This window comes from Alosa sapidissima, chromosome 11 (genome assembly GCF_018492685.1).
Source record: "Alosa sapidissima isolate fAloSap1 chromosome 11, fAloSap1.pri, whole genome shotgun sequence".
NCBI classification, from domain to species: Eukaryota; Metazoa; Chordata; class Actinopteri; order Clupeiformes; family Clupeidae; genus Alosa; species Alosa sapidissima.
The window spans coordinates 27,450,439-27,473,442 of record NC_055967.1 but is presented as its reverse complement, the minus strand read 5'-3'; the positions used below and the strand labels follow the sequence as shown (position 1 = coordinate 27,473,442).

At 42.9% G+C, this 23,004-nt stretch overlaps 2 protein-coding genes across 2 annotated transcripts in view; one reads left to right on the top strand and one right to left on the bottom strand.

Annotated features, from left to right (window-relative positions):
* Positions 1-14,246, top strand: part of LOC121724668 (solute carrier family 23 member 1-like) — a 29,374-nt gene extending 15,128 nt beyond the window's left edge. Inside the window, exons 9-14 of the mRNA XM_042111413.1 lie at positions 2,931-3,087; positions 3,381-3,634; positions 11,236-11,400; positions 11,588-11,696; positions 11,992-12,087; positions 13,544-14,246. Coding sequence (XP_041967347.1) covers positions 2,931-3,087; positions 3,381-3,634; positions 11,236-11,400; positions 11,588-11,696; positions 11,992-12,087; positions 13,544-13,803 — 1,041 coding nt within the window. The 3' untranslated portion in view covers positions 13,804-14,246. The remainder of the gene's footprint in view (positions 1-2,930; positions 3,088-3,380; positions 3,635-11,235; positions 11,401-11,587; positions 11,697-11,991; positions 12,088-13,543) is intronic.
* A 186-nt stretch (positions 14,247-14,432) lies between these two features.
* On the bottom strand, positions 14,433-18,561 carry LOC121724687 (protein FAM180A-like). Its single transcript, XM_042111446.1, has 3 exons — positions 18,429-18,561; positions 15,643-15,740; positions 14,433-14,952 (listed from the first exon to the last, which is right to left on the bottom strand). The coding sequence occupies exons 1-3, from the start codon at positions 18,505-18,507 to the stop codon at positions 14,617-14,619; spliced, it is 513 nt and encodes a 170-aa protein (XP_041967380.1). The 5' UTR covers positions 18,508-18,561; the 3' UTR covers positions 14,433-14,616.
* Positions 18,562-23,004: the final 4,443 nt, after the last annotated feature.

The window sequence follows — 23,004 nt, the reverse complement described above, 5'->3', positions numbered from 1 at the left end:
GAACCACCTTGCTTATTGTCTTTGCACTTTGCTTATTGTGTGGATTCATACTGTATGATTTAAACTGGCATATCTTACATAGACAGTGTTGCAGAACTGTTTTTACATACAAGTTGGTTCAATATTGCAAACAACTCATCTATATTATATTTTACCACGTCTGCTCGCGGACCACTTGGGATAGCTTGCGGACCACCAGTGATTCCCGGACCACACTTTGAGAAACACTGGTCTACGAATATGACAGTGGTCCAGTCAAATCTTTTACTGTCTATGGTCAAATCCCAGCCGAGCTATAACTGTAGCTCGACTTACCTGTGCATGTAAACATACTGACTGACAAAAAATCAGAATGAGTAATTATAACAGACGAGTACCCCCGTGGACACACAATATTGTTGAAAAATTGAGATGTGTGAAACACTATTTACTCAAATGGTAATCAGAAATAATTTGTTATGAAAAAAAGACTAAAATGTGTTGACTAAAACTGACTAAGACTAAGATACCCTTTAGTTTTCTTTTGACTAAAACTAGACTAAAATGACAAGACTTTTAGTCGACTAAAACTTGACTAACAAAAATGATATTTGAATGACTAAATATGACAAAGACTAAAAAGGACATTTCGTCACAAGACTAAGACTAAATTAAAAATAGGTGACAAAATTAACACTAGATGACACACCATTTTACTGTAGGCAGTTCGCTATTCAGTTCACCATGCTTACGTTTTCAAAATCAAAGACTGGTTTTGTGTTCGTTCTGGATTTAAATGGCATTAAGAAGGTCAATGAGAACGTCCACGTTCCAGGTTTTCATATCAACCTAAATTAAAGAGGTGGTGGATCAGTCAGGTTATATTTTAAATAAATCACGCCTCTTTCATAAGGCCGCCTTGATTTCGAACTTGCACGCTGTGGTTGTGACAAGATCGGGAATGGGAGAATGCACATAACTGAAAAGTGCTAACTGAACTGTGTAACTGAAGCGCATAAAAAAAGGGCTTACGTGCGATTCAAATAGCCTACCTACACCGACAACTAGCAGTAGGATAGATTAATATCCCTCCGCTGTGAGGGCTAAAACTTTGATAAACGTCAATAACTAAAAACATGAAACACATGCTCTAGCATTATGTCTCACTCAGCAGCATTAACTCACTTTAACTGAAACTGTGGAAAGATGGTTATATGCAAATCCATTCACTATTCTCAATATAAGAGAACATTTCTGTAGCTCTCTTCTTGTATGAGCTCAAGCTTCTCGAGAGGGGTCTGGCTGCAGAGCTCCACCCTAAAATGGAAACACGTGACCTCCACTCCAAAAGCCGCCCTACTCTTCCTTCACCTTGGCGCAGTTTGAATTGAATTAAGCTGCTTCACTCAACTTGCGGTTACACTTTACTTGACAGTATCGACATAAGAGTGACATGACATTGTCATGAACGTGTCATAAACATTTATGACATAACGCTTCTGTTATTAAGTGACATTCGGTTTTGTCATAACACGTTAGGGTTAGGGATAGAGTTTGGGTTAGGGTTAGGATGCATGTGTCATGACAGTGTCGTGTCACTGTTATGTCGATAATGTCAAGTAAAGTGTTACCCAACTTGCTCCCAAAATGTTCTGATTCTATTATTATAAAACTTCAAACGTTCATTAAGAATTTTATCTTCAGTAGATGGACTGAGACGGCCATATTTGCAGATGGACGTCATTTGTTTGGCTTTTTTATGCTTGGATTTTGTGAAAGTTACGTTGACAGACACATACAAGTGACTGCCTTGGCCATAACCCCCTCTCAGCCAGACCTTCTTGGGCCAATCAGAGGCAGAGTAGGGGGTGGGCTCTTGGAGTGGAGGTCACATGCCCCCCCCCCCCTTCCTCTTTCTTCTCTTCACCCTTCCCCAACCAATAGGATGTCATGATACATGAACTTACTCACTACTTAACCAATAAGACTAATGATTGCTGACCAGCACTATGCATTCGTTTTTAAAATCTCTAATGTAGATTATGGTATTTCCATACAATACTATTTTTACCTCTATTTTTAAAGCAGAAGTTAAACACCTGACATATGAAATTTGAATATGTATTAGTATTAATAGGACTATTTTTAACATTGCACTTTTGGCATATTTTCATAGGGGCTGTTACGATTTGGAAAATTAGGCTGTAGGCTAGGAATGATGAGGGACTAAACTCAAGGCTTACACCCGGGTAGTGTGAGAAAATGTTTGCCTAAAGATTTAAACTAAACTAAACTTCAGAAGTGCTAAAAACTGAATAGTTGTGAAACTCTGAACATAAAGAAAAAGCAGTAGCACATTAGCCTGGAAAAATCCAAACTCATTCACAAAGTGACAATAAACAGCATCAACAGTCAGGAAACAATGCATGTGGGTCTGCCTTGCTGTAAATACATGCTTATCACAATAAGTTTAGTTTATTAGGCCACTGTAGTAAGACGAAGTAGACTTAAGTTTGGTGTGAGTTATCTGTGTGTATGTGGGATTTAAACGACCACTACATTGACTCTGTGTTGTTCAAATCTTATTAACTGAGTGGCACTGTTTGAATACCTCCGTCCACACAGATTATTTAAAGCTGACAGAACTAGCCAGAAGTACAGATACTGAACTGGCAGATAGATCATTTGAATACCTATAATAGCCTACTCATTGCATCCATTCTATTAAGAGGTTTAGAAGGGCTGCCAGATTTTTATACAATCTGAACTGATAGTTAGAGAACAAAAGCTGTAATTAGATACATTATGGTCTATTGGCACAATTTTCTTTGCACGCTTCACACACTACTTTTAATACCTAGATTCAATCTCCAAATTAGTACCTCACTGTAGCATTTATTCTTCTGAAGTAAAGCTATTCCATGTGTGTGTGCATCTTTAATATCCTGTAGGTGCTCCTTGGCATCACGCTCTCCTGGCTGATCTGCTACATTCTCACCGTCACCAACGTCCTGCCCTCTGACTCCTCACAATACGGCTACCTAGCACGCACCGACATCAAGGGAGACGTCATAGGCCGGGCACCTTGGTTCACCTTTCCATACCCAGGTATTGATGCCAGCGAACAATTAACCCTCAGGACGAGTTGTTAACAGCCTTGATTAGTTTGTAGTAATCACTCTCACATGTGCTTGAGGAAATGGATTATTATATGTTTGATCAGCATTTATTCATGCTTTATCTCTTTTTGATATTCAGATTTGTTTAAATACAGATTTGTGGTTGGATATGAAAATACAAAGGCACATGCGCTGTTAATTATAGATGCATTGTTCTTTGGGCAAAAAAATAATCACAATAGCGTTTTAAATCCTCTGATATAATCCTCATTCTTTCCTCAGGCCAGTGGGGGCTGCCAACTGTGAGCTTGGCTGGCGTGTTTGGGATCCTAGCAGGGGTGATATCCTCCATGATTGAATCTGTGGGCGACTACCATGCATGTGCCCGCCTCTCTGGGGCCCCTCCTCCACCTAAACATGCCATCAACCGGGGCATTGGCATGGAGGGCTTAGGGTGCCTGCTGGCTGGGGCCTGGGGAACAGGCAATGGAACCACGTCTTTCAGTGAGAACGTAGGGGTCCTCGGCATCACCAAGGTGAGAGACTTGGAGAGGGTTGGCTTCACTCCTGTATAGAAAAGGATGGAAAAAACACAAATAGAAATCACTCTTGTCATCATACCTGCTTGATGAATCTATGGTGAAGAGCTTGCATATGTTTCATCCTAAAATGGCATAAATAATGACATTTTTGTTCATTACTGTATATGACAGAGGACATGATCATGTGTGTTAACATGTAAAGTATGTAGATAGTTGTAGTTTATTTGCAATACCCAAAGCCCTCTGATATTTTGTGTGTGTCATATAATATCATATGCTATGACACTGCCAGGTGATTAAAGTAATCCACTGTGAAACCCTGGAGATCTTATAATGTACAGTGCCTATACAAAGTATTCACCCCCCTTTTATATTTCCACTTTTACTGCTTTTATAAATGGAATCTTGATCAATTTATTTTGGCCTTTTCTTACAATAGTTTACAAAAATCCCCTATTTAATGACAAAGTGAAAGCAGATTTCTACAAAGTAATGTTAGTTAATTAAAAATACACTGCTCAAAAACATTAAAGGAACACTTCAGATCTCAATGGGAAAAAACACATCAGATCTCAGTGGGAAAAAAACTCATGCTGGATATCTATACTGATATGCACTGGGTAATGTGTACTGGGTAAAGGATGCCACATTATTTTTTGGTAATGAAAATGATCAACCTACAGAGGCAGTGTTCGAATTATAGACCCTTTCAACAAGGTAAACAAAAACAATGCTTGAACGTTCTATTTGGGCCCCAATCTACTTCCTCTGCATTAAGATAACATATGGAATGTTAAAAAGGAAGTCTTGTGGGGCCAACTATGAAGCTGATAATGGAACTCTCTTGAAAGGGTCCATACCATCAGCTTCGGGGGGTACAGCTATTTTGACTGATGACGTCACTCTCCATTTTATATAGTCTTACACACATGATTTCACACTTGTGGTTCACAGTCAATTTTCCTTCAAAATATAGGTCATATGACCGTGGCTGGCTGGCTGGCCGGCTGGCCGACAAGGTAAAATAATCTTACTAGCAAGTACAATGCACCCTACACGTTATTGGAAGGGTTGAATTCGGGCAGGGGCAAACACTGTTTTAAACCGTGCATAAAATTCTGCCCCATGTGTAAAAGTGCGCCACAGTCCAAAGATATATTTTGGTATAGCATGGATGCCTCATCTTAGCATACTTCCCAGTTTTGTGTAGATTCATATGCATTATAATAAAACAACACAGAAGGGTGTATGTGCTTTTCAAAGCAATATGTAATCATTTTACTATCAAATTTCAGGATTATGAATTAATCAATTGAATCAATTAAACAATGAAAAGATAAGTCAATCAACCAATTATGTATCTTTACAAGTTAAGGGTATCAGTCAATCATGTTACATTGAACAACAAAGTCAAGTTAAGACAATCAACCAATTATGTATTAATTTAAGAGTATTTATCAATCAATCAGTCAATCATGTTGCAATGAAAAGTCAAGCAACCCCCATCACATTTGAGAGCTTTGAAAGACTCAATCAAATATGTTGCCTTGACCCAGATGTAATCATTTTACTATCAAAATTCAGGATTATGAACGTATCAATCCAACATATCGTAACTCCCCCTATTTCCACCGGTCCCGTATTTCCACCGTCTTGCGTGTATGTGTCACTTAATATCCATTTCTATACAAACCAAGACAGCGGACTCCTATAGAAACGCAACCACGCACAACATAGGTGTATCTAAATTAGCTATGTACCAAAAATGACATTTTACCGTGACTCGAGGAGCTGTAAACAGTGTTGTAAGGCTGCGTGTACACAACCGCTTGGAGCTCCAGTGGAATTTTAATTTCACAACGAGAATTCTCGGTCTAACCGTCCATGTGCCGTTGAAACGGTGTAAATAGGCGACCCATCGGGCCAGCACTATAACTCCGAGCGTGGTAAACAAAATCGGATATTTCAGGCAGTAAATGCTCCCGTTAAGAACCAAACCAGATTTTGTTCAAATCTACACAACTATGGCTACTGAAAAATGTAAGGTTCATTTAGTAAATGTTATTTTGAAGTGTTAAAAAACATCGTTGTTTTAGAATTTCTGAACAAAAGTGGTGATAATTGGGGGTGTTACGATATAAACCTCAGCAGTTATTTTTAGCAATCAAACTACAATGAAAAGGTAAATCAATCAACCAATTATGTATCTTTACAAGTTAAGGGTATCAATCAATCATGTTACATTGAAAAGCTAAGACTCATCCATTTAATTATCTTGAAAAAACTGACCACACTGGTCTTGGCTGGCAATCTTTGCCCTTTCGCCCTGGAACCCATGATGTTGAAAGGCGATGGCCAGATTTCACCCAAGACTCTACAAATGGAGTGGGGTCAAAGCTAGCTAATGGTGGCCCATTCAAATCCAAAAACAGAAGAGAGGTGAGGCTGTCGACACGCAGTTTATTACGTGCTTTCCTGTCAGTGTCATTCAAAGCAGAAAACCCTCTCTCACATTCTGCAGAGGTTGCCAGGTAGGTCTTGCTAGCAATTAGGAGCCGTTTAAGCGTGTCTCCTTCCTTCCTGACATATTTGAAATCTCTGAAATCCTCTACAGCCTCTCTGCTTCGCTCTCCAAGCAACTTGGCAAACAAGTTGACCTCGGCTTCCCCATATAAAATGAGGTCTTCCTGCTTTTCTGGCCAGGTAGATTTGTCGAGGGGCTGGATCAGTTGCACCAGATCATCTGTTGGCATTCTAGCAGTCAAGTTGTCCACAACTGCCTGAAAAAACTGATGTCTATCAATCTTTCCTGAACGGACACCAACAAGGGTTACACCTTTGAACTAGCCAACTGACACACACTTCTCAGCCTTGGAGATGGACTTCCCACCTCTTGTTTTCATTGCTGAGAGGATTTTGACAGTCTGTTGCACATAGAAAAAACTGCTGACAAGTGAGGAGTCTCTTTGCTGCAATTTCAGCGAAAGGCTCTGCAGTTCTCTTAGGATGTCCTTCATGCAGGCCAGGTCATACAGAAAAGTTGAATTGGTAAGATACTTATAAAGTCCAAGATACTTCTTCCTCATAACATCTGTGTTACTGGCATCTTCACTCTCAGCTCTGAAGAATCTGGCCAGGGCCGGGTAGTTTCTCCAGACAGCTTTCACAGTCTGAAAGCTGCTTGACACCCACCTAATTGTAAATACCTGGCCAATCTTGAGCAGTTGTAAGTTTAGATCTCCAGCTGCCTCAAGCAGCAACCGAGTAGTTTTGTGGGACTGGTTGAATAAACTATACAATTTGGAAATGAAAATCTCAAAATGGTTACAGCCAGAGACAGATTTCAGGGAGTCTGCTACAGCCAGTTACAATCGGTGAGCTAGACAGTGAATACATTTTATCCTTGGGAAGTCTTGCTTAAGTTTAGTAATTACACCAGATTTACTACTAGTTAAAACTAAGGCCCCATCTGAAGCAACACTGATAAGATTATGTTGTAAAAAAACATCATCAAAGCCAGCTTCCCTCAGACTTCCTCTCAACAAATTATAAATAGAAGTGGCATCTGTGCCCTCCTTCAACTCAACTAGATCTAGGAAGACATTGTCAATATCGCCATCTCCATTAACATCACATCGGATAAAAATAATCAGGTATGCTCGCCCAAACACAGTGCTCTCATCTATTGTAACAGCGATGCGAGAGTTCTTTTCTATAATTGTTCTGACTAGCTTTTTTTTCCATTTCATGTGCAATGTGGTCTATGATTTCTGAGCAAGAGTGGTCTGATCGGTGCACCTCCCCCACTACAGCACCATTAAAGGAGAATTACGGTGTGATATTGACCTAAAGTGTGTTGAAACATGATACCGAGTGTGAACGTATGTCTCATAGCCCATCTTGGCTTGTCCCCTGCACTCCAAAATCTGGCGCTAGTTAGCCGATGCTACCAACAGCTTTTTCAATGGTGGTGCTTCGGCATCGGGCTAGCCATGCAAATAAATCACTGTTTTACACCATTTACGAGGCTCAATGTATCTCCACACTTCATTGGTAGACTTCCGAGGGCCCTGACATTTAAAACGAGACATTGAGAACTTTGAAAAAGCACTGGTAGTTTACTTACAAGACGATTTATACAGACAGTATCTTCACAAAGTTTAGCGTTTGCAGCCATCTTGAATTTAGTCACGATAAGTCGAGCGACGAGTAAGAATTGAACAGGTATGATAAGGGATCAGATTCCAAAAATAATTCTGTGGAAATGCATGGATTCCAGTTGCATGGATGCTTGACAGTCTGTGGTGCAACCTGCCTGTGTTGGATGGACCAAAACATAATGTCCAAGAGGTGTTCTACTGGATTTACGTCAGGGGAGTGTGGGGGACAGTCAATGGTATCAATGCCTTCATCCTCCAGGAACTGCCTGCACACTCTCGCCACATGTGGCCGGCCATTGTTGTGCACCAGGGGGAACCCAGCGGCCTCTGCACCAGTACATCACTGACCCACCACCAAATCGGTCATGCTGAATGATGTTGCAGGCAGCATAATGTTCTCCACAACATGTCCAGACCCTTTCACGTCTGTCACATGTGCTCAGAGTGAACCTGCCCTCATCTGTGAAAAGCACAGGGCGCCAATGGCGGACCTGCCAATTTTGTATTCTATGTTAAATGGCAATTGAGCTCCACAGTGCTGGGCAGTGAGCACAGATCCCTCTAGAGGCCATCGGGCCCTCAGGCCACCCTCATGAAGTCTGTTTCTGACAGTGTGGTCAGAGACATTCACACCAGCGGCCTGCTGGAGGTCATTTTGTAGGGCTCTGGCAGGGCTCCTACTGTTCCTCCTTGCACAAAGGAGCAGATACTGGTCCTGCTGCTGGGTAAAGGATCTTCTACCACACTGTCCAGCTCTCTTAGAGCAACTGCCTGTCTCCAGTAATCTCCTTTTGAGACTGCGCTGGGAGACACAGAAGTCCTGGCAATGGAATGTATTGGTGTGCCATTCTGGAGGAGTTGGTACTGGCTTATGCTACCAGTAGTGACACTGACCCTACCCAAATGCAAAACTTGTGAAAAATCACCCAAGGATAAAGATGGAAAAATGATCAGTTGCACCAGCTGTAAAACCATTCCTGTTTTGGGGGTCGTCTCATTGTTGCCCCTCTAGTGCACCTGTTGTTAACTTTGATGACACCAAAGCAGGTGAAACTGATTCACAACCACCTCTGTTACGTAACTGGCTAGACCAATAGCTTACAAGTTTGATAGACTTGTTGCTATACTCCTATGAAGTTATGAAGGGAAGTGTTCCCTTATTTATTTTGAGCAGTGTATATTACCGGTATGCAAAATAAGTGATTACATAAATATTCACCCTCTTCAAGTCAGCATTGAGTAATTGCACCTTTGGCCGAGTCTGCGTAGATAGGATAGTGCAATTGTACGCTCTGCCAGGTTGCAAGGGGAGCAGCCAGCTTCAGAGTCCAGCTTCAGATTTTCTACAGGATTGAGGTCTGGACTTTGACTCTGCATTCACCTTGTTGTCTTTGCCAAAAATAGCATCTACATGTAGTCTGACCCAAAAAGCTCAATTTTGGTCTCATCAGACCAACAAACCTTCTTCCATTTGACCTTCCATTCGTCCTTTTTTAAAACTGTCTGTGGTTTGTGGTGCCCTCAAGGTGTCAGGGAGAGCATTCCACAGACAAGGGGCAGCAGCACAGAAAGCCCTATACCCCATGGTCTTGAGGTTTGTTCTGGGTATGTGGAGGTAGTTTGAGTGAGTGGAGCGGAGGGAGCGTGTTGTGTTTTGTGGGGTGAGTAGTTCTTTGGGGTATGGGGGGGCATTTCCATAGATGCATTGGTGAGTGATGAGGGAAATGTATTCAGTCCTGGAGGAAGGGAGGGAAGCCTGTGGAGTGAGTTAAGAACGGAGGTAAAGTGCTCGTATTTCCGCACTCTCATCAGGATCCTAGCTGCAGAATTTTGGATGTATTCGAGCCGCTGGAGGCTCTTGCTAGGGATCCCGATGAGAATCTGGGAGGGAGAGGGCGGGGAGGAGTTTGGCAATATTACAGAGGTGGAAGAAGGAGATCTTGCAGAGGTGGTTGATGTGGGATTCATAGGTGAGTTGGGGGTCCATTTTAATGCCAAGGTTGGTGACTGATGAGGAGAGGGGAATGTGACCAGAGAAGATGATGCTGGTTATGGATGATGACTGGGTCTGCTGAGGGGTGCCAACCTGATGGCTTCAGTTTTGGAGTTGTTACTGTAAGTTGGAGGAAGTTGTGTTTCATCCACACCTTTATCTCCTCCAGACAGGTGGTGAGTCTTTCTGAGTTTTTCAGGAGGTGGTGGTCTTTCTGAAGGAGATGTGGCGTTTAGGCTAAGTGATGTTGGGTGAGGATGGCAGCCCCATGAAAATGGCCTTATGATCAGACACACCCAGGTCATAAACCAGCAGGTTGGTGAGAGGGGCAGAGTTAGTGATGACCAGGTCCAGGGTGTGCCCCCTGGTGTGGGTGGGGACATCAACAAGTTGCCCTAAATTGAAGCAGTCCAGTAACTGGAGGAATTCAGCTACAAAACGGCAGGATTGGATGTTTATATCGCCCTAAATTATATCAGCAGAGGATGTTCAGAAAGTTGTGAGAAGATTTGACATCTCAGAGATAAAGGATGAGTTTGGTTTTGGTGGTCGGTAAATGAGAATAACCAGCATTGGGGAGGGGGGCTTACATTTAAATGCAAGACATTCAAATGAAGACTTCAGGTAAGGGCAACGGGGACAAATCCAGATCGCCGCAATAGATGACTGATAGATTGACACCACAACCTATGCTGCGAGCTTTCTGGAGATAGCTGTACCCCAGAAGACAGCTCTCATTGAGAGAGGTAAAAGTATCTGGTTGGTGCCAGGTCTCTGTAATGCACATAAAATCAAGACATTTATCAAGGATATGGTCATTTACAGTATGAGGCAAGATTTGTTTGAGAGTGATTGGGCATTAAACAGCTCAATTTTGATATTGGAAGAGGCAAAAAGTCTATGTAGTAGACTACAGTCCACTCCACGTTTTCCATCCTGCTCTCTGGAGGTTGTTTTCATGGAGACGCCCAGGCTACTTGTCCAGTAGGAAACAAGTCCAATAAGAGCATAGAATGGTGAAGTTTGACTGGTGAAGAACTCTGGAATAAGTTGCTGCATGTATAGTATCAACATCTCAGCTGCTAAAGCTTTTAACTTCTTCAGAGTTGTCATAGGTGCCTTGGTGGCCTCCCCCACCATTATTCTTGGTGTACCCAGGGCAGGCTTAGTAACAATTACTCTTATATGGTTGTCTATATACAGTATACATTAGTGATGTCAAAATAAATTATTAATCCAAGTGATTAATCAAAAAATAAAACATGCTTGGTTTGTTTGAAGGGTGGGGCCAAAGAACCTTCAGTGGATGACTTCCTTTTGAGGGCTGCTGAAGTAACTTGCGTGTACCTCTCTAGACTAGTGGGGTGTTTCTTCTGAGGAGAAAGTGAATACTTTTTAGAGGCACTGTATATGAATAACATGGAGTTGACATCTTTGTCCAGGTGGGCAGTAGGAGTGTGATCATTGCCAGTGGTTTCCTAATGATCATCATGGGCCTCTTTGGCAAAATCGCTGCCATATTCACCACCATTCCCACACCTATCATCGGAGGCATGTTCCTGGTCATGTTCGGAGTCATAGCCGCTGCGGGAGTGTCCAACCTCCAGGTGAGCTGCCCTCGTTTGAAACCATGGCAACACTAAGACTAGCTTGCTTTCATGTAGATCATGCGGCAGGGCCTGATTTATTCATAACAATAATGGGAAATTCAGCGTATGACGTGATTTCACTGAGGGTAATGGAGAACTGTCTTGTGAGGGTCATTAAAATCCTATGGTCATGTGTTTCTTATAGTACACTGATATGAACTCCTCCCGCAACATTTTCATCTTTGGCTTCTCCATGTTCACTGGACTGGTCATTCCCAACTGGACACTCAAAAACCCCACAGCCATCACGACAGGTAAAAATTTTACTATTTCACTGGATCCTGATTCTTCTTCCCTATGTTGCAGCTTACTTTCCATTTGTTATGAAAAAATACTGTCCTAGATGCTAGAACATGAAGAAGTAGTAGAGGTGTATGTTGTTGTTGTATGTTATGCAGGTTATGTATGTTTTTTTTGTAAAGCATCTCTGAGTGTTGAAAAGTGAGTTAGCACAATTAAAAAAAATAGGGCTGTTCCAATAAGACCAAGATTATCATTATGCGGATGATAAGACGCACACAAGTGAAAACGGGTCTGTGTCCACTGCAGGGATAGTTGAGATTGACCAGGTGATGCAGGTGCTTCTGACGACCAGTATGTTTGTTGGGGGCTTCTTTGGGTTCATCCTAGACAACACCATCCCAGGTAAGTCTCCTTAAAGGCACCCTGAACATTTTTTTTTTAACTTAACATAACATTTCCAAAATCATTTGGATGCACATTACCTTATAACATGACGAACGGCACTTCTGCAATTGTCTGAGGGTGTAAGATAGCGATTATATAGGTGATTACCGACGTAGTAACGTTCTGACCCCGATCGTGCACCCGGCGCAAGGTGGCGCAAAGCACAATGCAAAGCTTCTTACACTCAATAAAGTGTTGATTTTATCTTGTCTTTTATTAAACCTTGCGCCCAGAGGCATGGCAATTAACAACATAAGGTGTTGTCTGGCGTATGATCGAAAAATCGCTATCTTACACCCTCTAAAAATCATTATGCCACTGACCAAGAAAAACCTGGTCTATAATGAAAGGCGCATATAAAGCACAGCTGAAGATGCACTGTCACGAGATGTAAGCAGCAACTCCTCTGCAGGATATCCTTAGGATTTTTATTCAGTCATTCAAACATTATTGGGGTAAGTGTTGCTTTTTTCAGGCTGTTTTCGATGGTAACCATTCAATACTGAAAGTAGTTACTGTGTTGTTGACTATGAGACCAAGGTAAGGTTAGTTTCACTTTGCCTATGAGTTCAATTACTAGACGAGTGCAGATGCATGTACTGTAGGCTATACACTACTTGTCACAAACAGGTTTTAGTAAAGCAAGGTTTAGTGGAATCCCTGTTCTATACGGTCCTTCAAATTCCTTCAAAATCACCGCTGACTATCAAAATACCGATGCTTACTGTTGAAGGGAATGGCAGATGTCATTCTCATTGGTTTAAAGAATGTTAAGCCCAAAACACACTCATGACTGATTAAGAAACATAAGAACAACCCTTTTGCGCCCAGCACCTGGGGTTTGATCACATAATCGCGCCATTAAATTAGTGAATGTGGACTGGCCACGCCTTTAATGTCTATAAACTTTCTGCTTCTGGCCATTCGTTTGTGATCGCTGTAATACAGCCCTCTGTGTTCAAAATCGAAACAGAAAAGAGCTGTTATGCTACAGGAATTTGGAGATTTTTCTCTACAGACTGCTGTTGGTGAATTCCCTCTATATTATATTGGAGTTATGTTCATTCTTTGTTGCAAAAGACGCATGTTTAGTTTGTTTATTATTGCGCTTCTCAACTGTAGGGGGACCCTGACAGCAAATCTTGTTTATTGCTGCTTTAATGCCCCTGTGTAGTTTTAGACAGAAATGGTTCTGGCATGGACCTATCCAATAAGCATGATCTGCAATGTACCGCAATGACCTTCTCTGTACCGTGTGTGTCTTGATGCCATTTTGTAGCTGAATAACTATTTCGTTGGATTATGGGATTCCTTAGAATCCTTTAAAACAACATTATACCTTTTCATCCCTTATACTCACACCACACCCCACCCCACCCCACGCTGTCCCTCCCTTCCTGCCTGTACCACTCAGGGACCAAACGTGAGCGGGGCATCATCGCATGGAACAAAACTCACGAGGAGGATTCGAACGTCACCATCGAGAGTGACGAGGTGTACAACCTGCCCTTTAACCTCAGTGCCCGCCTATCCTCCGTACCGCGGGTACGTTACATTCCTTTCTGCCCATACCAACCGAGCCGCAGCCCATCTGATGGCACTCCCGAGAGTTCGGGCTCGCTGCACGTCCTCAAGGAGACCTCCACAGATATCGTTGCTTCAGTGGGCCTATAATGGCTATGGCTCCCCCCTGTGGTGTGGGTTGCTATTGCAACTCAGGCAGCTGACTGGGAAGTTTAATTCTGCTTGAAAAGATCCCTGGTCCAAAGTGTTCAATGTGTTTAGCTTAGTATCGACAGCATATTTTGCACTGCTTTTACAGTTTTTATTTTTATCCTTCATGGACAGTTGCCAAGTTTGTGTCCTGGCATTAAAGAATGTTGTTTTTAAGTATTTTGGGTATGTAAAATCATTCACTTTACTTTTTGTCTTTCCTCAGCATAAAAATATACACCATACCTTTTGTATTTAAAGTTACTACTACGCTGTACAAATCATTTGGTTTTGGTGCTTTAAAATAGCCAGAGTTTTATCATAACCTATCAGGCACCTTGGAAATAATTTTCTGAAGCAAGATTCAGGATATGTCACTAATGCAATGAAATGTAAAGTATTAAACAGAGTTATATAAACATGTATGTATTGTCTTTTATAGAGCTTTGAATGGTCTTTTATAGACTTTTGAAAGCTGATTCTGTGTGCACTGGCTGTACAATTCTTTATGATAAACATGTTGTTTATTAAAATTGAAAAAAAAAAATATTAGGAATTACTATGTCATACACACATACACATAAAAATGCATTTGTCCGTCACAAAAAAAGAAAAAACATATGGCCAAATATATGCACATTCTATGAATGTTTGTCACTCAAGAGGGTCCAGTGCCCCATTCAAGTGACCTGGCATTAAACACAGGTTGTGTACCTGTAGCTGCAAGGTGTCTTTTAATGGCCCTGAAGACCTCTACAAGCGACAAGTCTGTAGTCATTTAGCGGCAAGGTCTCTTTTAATAGCCCTGAAGAGCTCTACAAAGGACTCGGCCCAGAGCTCCCTCTGGTGGTGGCTGGAGGCTTGTGCCACATGTTGGGCAGAGTACACCATCGTCAGGAGAGTGCGCTCAAAGTCCTCCCGCCTCAGAGTGGCGCTGCCTGCATGCTGCGAGAGGGCAGAGGTCAAGCGGCGTATGTCTGTCAGCTTCTTTGGCAGGAAGTCCTCACAGATGACCTCTAGGATGTGTGTGTGTCGCAGGGACGCCAGCTCCTCGTCATGGATATGGAAAGAGACATGCTCGTCAGGAAAATCAAGCCCTGCGTCTAAGATCTTTTGAGGAGGAGAGAGCAGACAGACTTGGCATGAAAGGTACTCTCAGTGAACAAGACTAAAGCTGTGTCTCAAACCGCATACTTCCACCAGTACACCGCTAGTGTGCACTGAGGTAAAGGAACACTTACCGAAAGTGATGCCCATTTAGTGTGAGCAGTGTCTATTGTTCCACACTGAACTTTTTGACTGTTATTAGGGAGTCATCCAGGTACTTTCAGTGCACTGAGTTTTTGTGTTATCTGCACTAGCCTATATACTTAAACTAAATACTTGAAGTGTGCAAGTAAGCTGTTTGAGACGCAGCCTAAGAAGAAGTCAGATGCAGATCTATGTCTAGACAACAGGAGCTGTTCATCACAATCTTTCATCAGTGAGAGAATTCAAATGCATGCTCTCTCTCTCTCTCTCTCTCTCTCTCTCTCTCTCTCTCTCTCTCTCTCTCTCTCTCTCTCTCTATCACTTACATAATATAAAGCTGGGGAACACATTCTTGGATGTTCTTTGTCATTAAAAAATGGCATAATTTATTCATCATTGTTATATCACAAAGGAATGTACAGTATTTCAATGTATTAGATAAGACTAATAATAGAGAAAGGATTCATATTTTTTAGCTTGAAACACATATTGATTCAATTTATAAAACTAATAGTTGAAGCTTAAACTCTCCTCAGGATGCAAGCCTACCTCATAGAATAGATCAACATCTTTGATGGACTTCTGAAAGACAGGATTCACCATTGCTGCGGTCCCTCTCCTCGCTCTGTGCACAGCAGGAAAGAGAGCTGGAAAGAGGACAGACAGCAGAGACAGAGAATACACTGACATGTCAACATGATTAGCGATGTTTTTTTGGCATCATCCATCAAAGTATTCTGCTCTAATCCACTGTGTATTTTGGCAATAAGCCAGACTGACAAAAACAGCAAAGAAGAATGATACTTTCAGTGAAGATTTTGTAATCTGTAGACATGGATGTACAGTAGCCTGCTGTGACAGATGCAGTATATTACTGTGGAGACAACATGTTTTATAGCTATCATGCAAAAGCTCATCTTATTTCAGAACAGCAGAGGGTCCGTTCAGTTCATAGACCTCTTTGATGTGGCCAACAACCATAGAGATTTGTAGATATACTGTATGTAGATATAGACACATTCTCTCTCTTCAGAGCCCCTGATATCAAACCCATATGCTGCATGCTACCAGTTTTGGAGATCTGAAGCATGGACCTGCGTTTCATACATTTGAGAATAAGCCTCTGTTTGGACATCAGGTTGCAAGTCTGATGTTAACATGTATTCCGTTTGGCCTGTTAATTGGAACAGGAAGACATGATTAGAAGGACACTTCTTGAAACAGCACTGCCCTCAATCACTCCCTGAAATCAAACTTTAAAATTGGACAGCACAAGCAATGAGGAGATATTATCTACAGGAGCCCAGAACTGAAAATTAGGAGGTTGGTAATGGGAGAAGGGTTGAGCAGCAGTTTCTTCTTAAAGCAAATAAAGAAAAGCCAGGCAGCTACAGTGCTACACTCTGGGGTCATGATGTTAAAGAATATATGAAAGAACCACTTTTTGAACTAAATTAGGGGGGGGAAATTAACTTTTCCACGATATTTTACTTTTTTGAAACCCACCTGTATAATTTTTTTACTTCTACTTTTGGATGTATTTCCCCATAGTAAGGGATTTCTGAGTGGTTGGAGATCGAACCATCACCATGGAAACTGTTGTCTGTGTGTGTTTCCATACAATTGGCCGATTTAAAGTTTCTCCTTTTACAATGAGTCACAGCAGTGATGGAAGGCCATTAAGGAATACTTCAGAGGTAAAAGTTTTATGGACTCCTGGACTTTGGTGGGGAAACTCAACTAGTAGAAATATAAATGATATATGATGGAAGTATAAATCATTCATACCAACCTTCATTGCAAGTGTGTCTGACATATTTTTCACAAATGCTTAATCGTTACTGCACAATCCACCAATGCAATTTACAAGTCTGTCCTAACATTAAATGTTAATCAGAATCCACCACATTCCTGAGAAATTATCTGTCAGAATATGGAGAGTAGACAGTCTCAGTCTTTGTGCTATGCTAACATGCCTGTGTGGCCTTAATCATCTTCTACCATGCCGACTGACTGTGAAGCAGATCTGGCCCTGAGCTAGCTGCTCAGTGGAATGAAATGGTGTTTTCATTCTTGTGGGTCTGCCTATTTCCTGCAGCATACTTGAAATCTCTTCCTTGCTCTGTATCAGAAGCATGTGGGAACGCTTCAGCCAGTAGCTGTCAACTCAAAAATGGAGTTCAGTCATCACATAGTCACATGAGAGAATATTAAGAACTCAGTGCAGCTGTGCGGCATGAAGCCTTGCAAAGACACACAACACAATAGAGAAAAACTATGTCCCATTACTGTCACACACACACACACACACACACACACACACTAGACATGAGCTTAAAATTCTCCTATACTAGGTGATGTGCAACAACTGAATCAGACCAGGCAATGATGTGTGCAGATGTGTGGCGTTAGGGATTGTTTTGCAAATGGTTTTAGCTGGCTTGTATGATGGCTAATTCGCCTCTGAAGCATCTGTGCTAATAAACACAACTCAGTGTGCAGTCAGTCACTCACACATGTTTTAAATCTAGTGACAAAACACGGACAAATGTCAAAACAGGCTATGCTCAGAATAGAATGTGTGGCTCTGATTATGCCCAAAAATAGTGTGTGACATTAATTAAGCATCATCATGAAGCTTACGCCCTGGGCATCACAATAGCACAATGATGCACTGTGTGCCTAGCACCAAAACAATATCAACAGTCAACATACAACTGGTAGGGATTTAAAGAGACCTATTGACAAAATCAGAGCTTTTCAGTATTAGACAGTGTGAAAGTAAAAATAAATAACACAAATACAATCAAAACAGATTTTTACATATTACAAATATCAATTTTCACATATTCAGATGTCTCACACAGGGAGTGGAATATATCTCACTGCCTAAAAGGGACTTTTAATTATTTTTAACAATTTTTTTAAAATGAATTGTACATTTAGAATGAGCTGGCACCATCTTTCCATTTTCCAATGAGAGGAATCTCAACACAAGGAGAGAGAGAGAGAGAAAGGCATATGTGAAACACATTGCCTGTCTCTGATACCTGAGCTCTAGAAATAACAATACCTTCTTGAGAAACAGAAGAATACCCTTTCTGAATTGACCTTAATACCAAGTAACCCTTGTGAATAAACACAGTATATTCCCTAACGCAAACAGCGTGACACATCCTGACTGCTATTTGTAAACACACTCATGTGTAAGTCATTAGGTACTATAATTTGAAGTGTGGTGTACTGCAGGTCAACACATCATGGACAAAATCCACAGGACCAATACCACAGTGCTACACAGTACAAGAGAGATCCAAACAGATATGGAATCTTACCTCTGTACTGCCGGTGACTGAAACAGAAACATAAAGCACACTGGAGAAGAGTGAGGATGACGAACCATCTGGGTGCCATGCTGAAGTCAGCACCATCGGTCAGAGAGATGAGAGAGAGAGATACACTCCACTTTCGTTCACTATTGGCACCAAAGCTAAGAGCAAAAGCCCCAACCCAGTGTGGTCATGAAGAGAGAGACGGTCTAGTACTCCACAGATCAAAACAAAAGCCCCAGAATGATGTAGCCTTGACTAAAATCCCCCAAAAACACCATCGGTCAAAATAACAGCCCCAGCAAACCATAAAATCACAGTCTTCTCTCAACAGCACACTAAATGTCCTCTCTTGTGGCTTTCTTTTCTTATGGTACTTCTCTTTCTGTCATTGTTTCTCTTGCTCACTCCTTTCCCCCCCCCTCTCTCTCTCTCTTCTCTCGCTCTATCTCTCTCTCCTACTTAGCCAGTACTTTCTTTTTTGTCACTGCATCTGGATCTCATCAGGTGGAGCAGAGCAGGAGCACTGCTGATGCTCTTAGCTGCTGCTTATCCCAGTTCTGGGGCTCACACATCACACATCACATATCAGCACCTAGGCTCACCTGCACTGCACATCACCACAGCAGCGAGGGGACTCGCTCTCTGGATGCTCGTTCTTCGTCAGCATGGACATTACTTCTGTCATCGTTCATTCTCATCGTCATCTGTTTACAGTTTTTCACAATTATTTTAACACAACCTCCCATTCTTAAACTACATTCACAAAACCTTCTGTGGTTCTGCACTTTTGCAAATTCTTAACAATCACCTCAAAACTATTTTTCTTGTGCTCTATAACAAACAATGTCATCATTCACAATTTACAAAGCAGTCAAAATGAAAACACTACTGAGCAGTCATTACACACTACTTCAAACAATGAAAACACAGTGCCCAGGGCAAGGCATATAGATCCAGGAGAAATGTTCATTGTTTACATTACAGTATGTGTATGTATAGAGTAAATGAATTTTGCATCTAAAAAAAGTAAAACAAGAATAAAACAAAAGCAAGAAAATAAAGACATTTCAGTACATTAAATGATCAGTACATTACAGTCGACAGCCTACAATGTACTCTAAATGCCTCACTGTTTCTGTCCAATGTTGATATGAACCTGCACTATTCAGCAACCTACTGTACTTGCACTCTACTTACCTACTAGCTTATATTGGTTGTGTCACATCATTTGAAACAAGTGGTATCAATTTTGAGTCGTGTTTAACGTATGACATCTGTGCTTTCTTTGTGTTTACTTTTTTAGCCACTTGTGCAATAGGCATTCCAAGTGCATCAAAGTGCAAAATGTGTTTTATTCCATGAGAATGTGTTTAGAGTTTTGCAAAAAGAATCAATGAGATCTGCAAATTGTGTTTTACCAGGTGAAAACTGTTTATGGTTTTGCCAAAAGGAGTTTAGTGTTTTAGCAATTGTGAAAAACTGAAATGCAGATAACAAATTCACTTTTTTGTAGAACAATGCATTTTGCAACCTAAAACTTTTACATCATATGTACAAAATCTGTCCAATATTGTGCCTTCTAATGGACTTATTACAGTTTTTGCCTATTGCTTACACAGTTTTTGCAGAATTAGACTCATTGTGTCAAAACTCTACATACAGCCAAACAATTCATAGCACTTGAACAACTCACTCAATCACAGCACTTGAGTAAACAACTCACATCTATCCCAAAATGAAACACTGCAATCAAAACTCAAGAATCCTTTCTAAAAATGTAATTATTGCAACAAAACCATGAACCATTTGACATACTCTTTCAAATCAACAGCAACACACTGATGTGCTTTATATAAAACACTGCAGTCTTTGTGTTTCAGACTCAGTCTTCTGTGAAACTCAAAAGTAGAATTCCTGTAGTAATCAGCTGACATTTTTTGCAACAAAAGTTTTTATAAAATAAAAACATTCTTACAGAACTAAATAGAATCACAATTTCCAATGCACTATTGTAAGTGAATGTACTCTATAAAAATGTAACAAAAGAACAAAACAAAAGTAAAAAGAAAAAAACAATTACTGGAGAAATTGCTATTGATTGCTATCTTGTGTGTGTGTGTGTGTGTGTGTGTGTGGTGGAGGTGTGTGTGTGTGTGGGGGGGGGGATATGGATCCTGCCTTCTGTTTAGATCTGGCCACAAGTCCTCGTCCTCTCAGGCTAGGCAACGGGGAAAATATCACCATTGAACTGACCCCACCTCAATATCTCTGCATGCCCCTTCCATTCCTTGCTAAAGACAATGCAGGTATGTGGTTAATGGTCATGTACTTTTCATAGAGTGGACCGGGCACTGGAGAGGTCTATAGTGGGCACTAGAGTGGACCAGGCACTGGAGAGGTCTATAGTGGGCACTAGAGTGGACTGGGCACTGGAGAGGTCTATAGTGGGCACTAGAGTGGACCAGGCACTGGAGAGGTCTATAGTGGGCACTAGAGTGGACCGGGCACTAGGCAGTGGGCACTAGAATGGACCGGGCACTAGGCACTAGGCAGTGGGCACTAGAGTGGACCTGGCACTGGAGAGGTCTATAGTGGGCACTAGAGTGGACTGGGCACTGGAGAGGTCTATAGTGGGCACTAGAGTGGACCAGGCACTGGAGAGGTCTATAGTGGGCACTAGAGTGGACCGGGCACTAGGCAGTGGGCACTAGAATGGACCGGGCACTAGGCACTAGGCAGTGGGCACTAGAGTGGACCTGGCACTGGAGAGGTCTATAGTGGGCACTAGAGTGGACTGGGCACTGGAGAGGTCTATAGTGGGCACTAGAGTGGACCAGGCACTGGAGAGGTCTATAGTGGGCACTAGAGTGGACCGGGCACTAGGCAGTGGGCACTAGAATGGACCGGGCACTAGGCACTAGGCAGTGGGCACTAGAGTGGACCTGGCACTGGAGAGGTCTATAGTGGGCACTAGAGTGGACCTGACACTGGAGAGGTCTATAGTGGGCACTAGAGTGGACCAGGCACTGGAGAGGTCTATAGTGGGCACTAGAGTGGACCGGGCACTAGGCAGTGGGCACTAGAGTGGACCGGGCACTGGAGAGGTCTATAGTGGGCACTAGAGTGGACCGGGCACTGGAGAGGTCTAGGCAGTGGGCACTAGAGTGGACCGGGCACTGGAGAGGTCTATAGTGGGCACTAGAGTGGACCTGGCACTGGAGAGGTCTATAGTGGGCACTAGAGTGGACCGGGCACTAGGCAGTGGGCACTAGAATGGACCGGGCACTAGGCACTAGGCAGTGGGCACTAGAGTGGACCTGGCACTGGAGAGGTCTATAGTGGGCACTAGAGTGGACCTGGCACTGGAGAGGTCTATAGTGGGCACTAGAGTGGACTGGGCACTGGAGAGGTCTATAGTGGGCACTAGAGTGGACCAGGCACTGGAGAGGTCTATAGTGGGCACTAGAGTGGACCGGGCACTAGGCAGTGGGCACTAGAATGGACCGGGCACTAGGCACTAGGCAGTGGGCACTAGAGTGGACCTGGCACTGGAGAGGTCTATAGTGGGCACTAGAGTGGACCTGACACTGGAGAGGTCTATAGTGGGCACTAGAGTGGACTGGGCACTGGAGAGGTCTATAGTGGGCACTAGAGTGGACCAGGCACTGGAGAGGTCTATAGTGGGCACTAGAGTGGACCGGGCACTAGGCAGTGGGCACTAGAGTGGACCGGGCACTGGAGAGGTCTATAGTGGGCACTAGAGTGGACCGGGCACTGGAGAGGTCTAGGCAGTGGGCACTAGAGTGGACCGGGCACTGGAGAGGTCTATAGTGGGCACTAGAGTGGACCTGGCACTGGAGAGGTCTATAGTGGGCACTAGAGTGGACCAGGCACTGGAGAGGTCTATAGTGGGCACTAGAGTGGACCGGGCACTAGGCAGTGGGCACTAGAATGGACCGGGCACTAGGCACTAGGCAGTGGGCACTAGAGTGGACCTGGCACTGGAGAGGTCTATAGTGGGCACTAGAGTGGACTGGGCACTGGAGAGGTCTATAGTGGGCACTAGAGTGGACCAGGCACTGGAGAGGTCTATAGTGGGCACTAGAGTGGACCGGGCACTAGGCAGTGGGCACTAGAATGGACCGGGCACTAGGCACTAGGCAGTGGGCACTAGAGTGGACCTGGCACTGGAGAGGTCTATAGTGGGCACTAGAGTGGACCTGGCACTGGAGAGGTCTATAGTGGGCACTAGAGTGGACTGGGCACTGGAGAGGTCTATAGTGGGCACTAGAGTGGACCAGGCACTGGAGAGGTCTATAGTGGGCACTAGAGTGGACCGGGCACTAGGCAGTGGGCACTAGAGTGGACCGGGCACTGGAGAGGTCTATAGTGGGCACTAGAGTGGACCGGGCACTGGAGAGGTCTAGGCAGTGGGCACTAGAGTGGACCGGGCACTGAAGTGGTCTAGGCAGTGGGCACTAGTGTGGACCGGGCACTGGAGAGGTCTATAGTGGGCACTAGAGTGGACTGGGCACTAGGCAGTGGGCACTAGAGTGGACCGGGCACTGGAGAGGTCTAG

Bases quoted from the DNA above. Each gene is read 5' to 3' on its own strand.
- LOC121724687 (XM_042111446.1), bottom strand. From the start codon at position 18,507: ATGGCACCCAGATGGTTCGTCATCCTCACTCTTCTCCAGTGTGCTTTA. The intron at 15,741-18,428 runs GTAAGATTCCAT...TCCTCTTTCCAG, and splicing joins CAGTCACCGGCAGTACAGAG to CTCTCTTTCCTGCTGTGCAC. The intron at 14,953-15,642 runs GTAGGCTTGCAT...CCTCCTCAAAAG, and splicing joins ATGTTGATCTATTCTATGAG to ATCTTAGACGCAGGGCTTGA.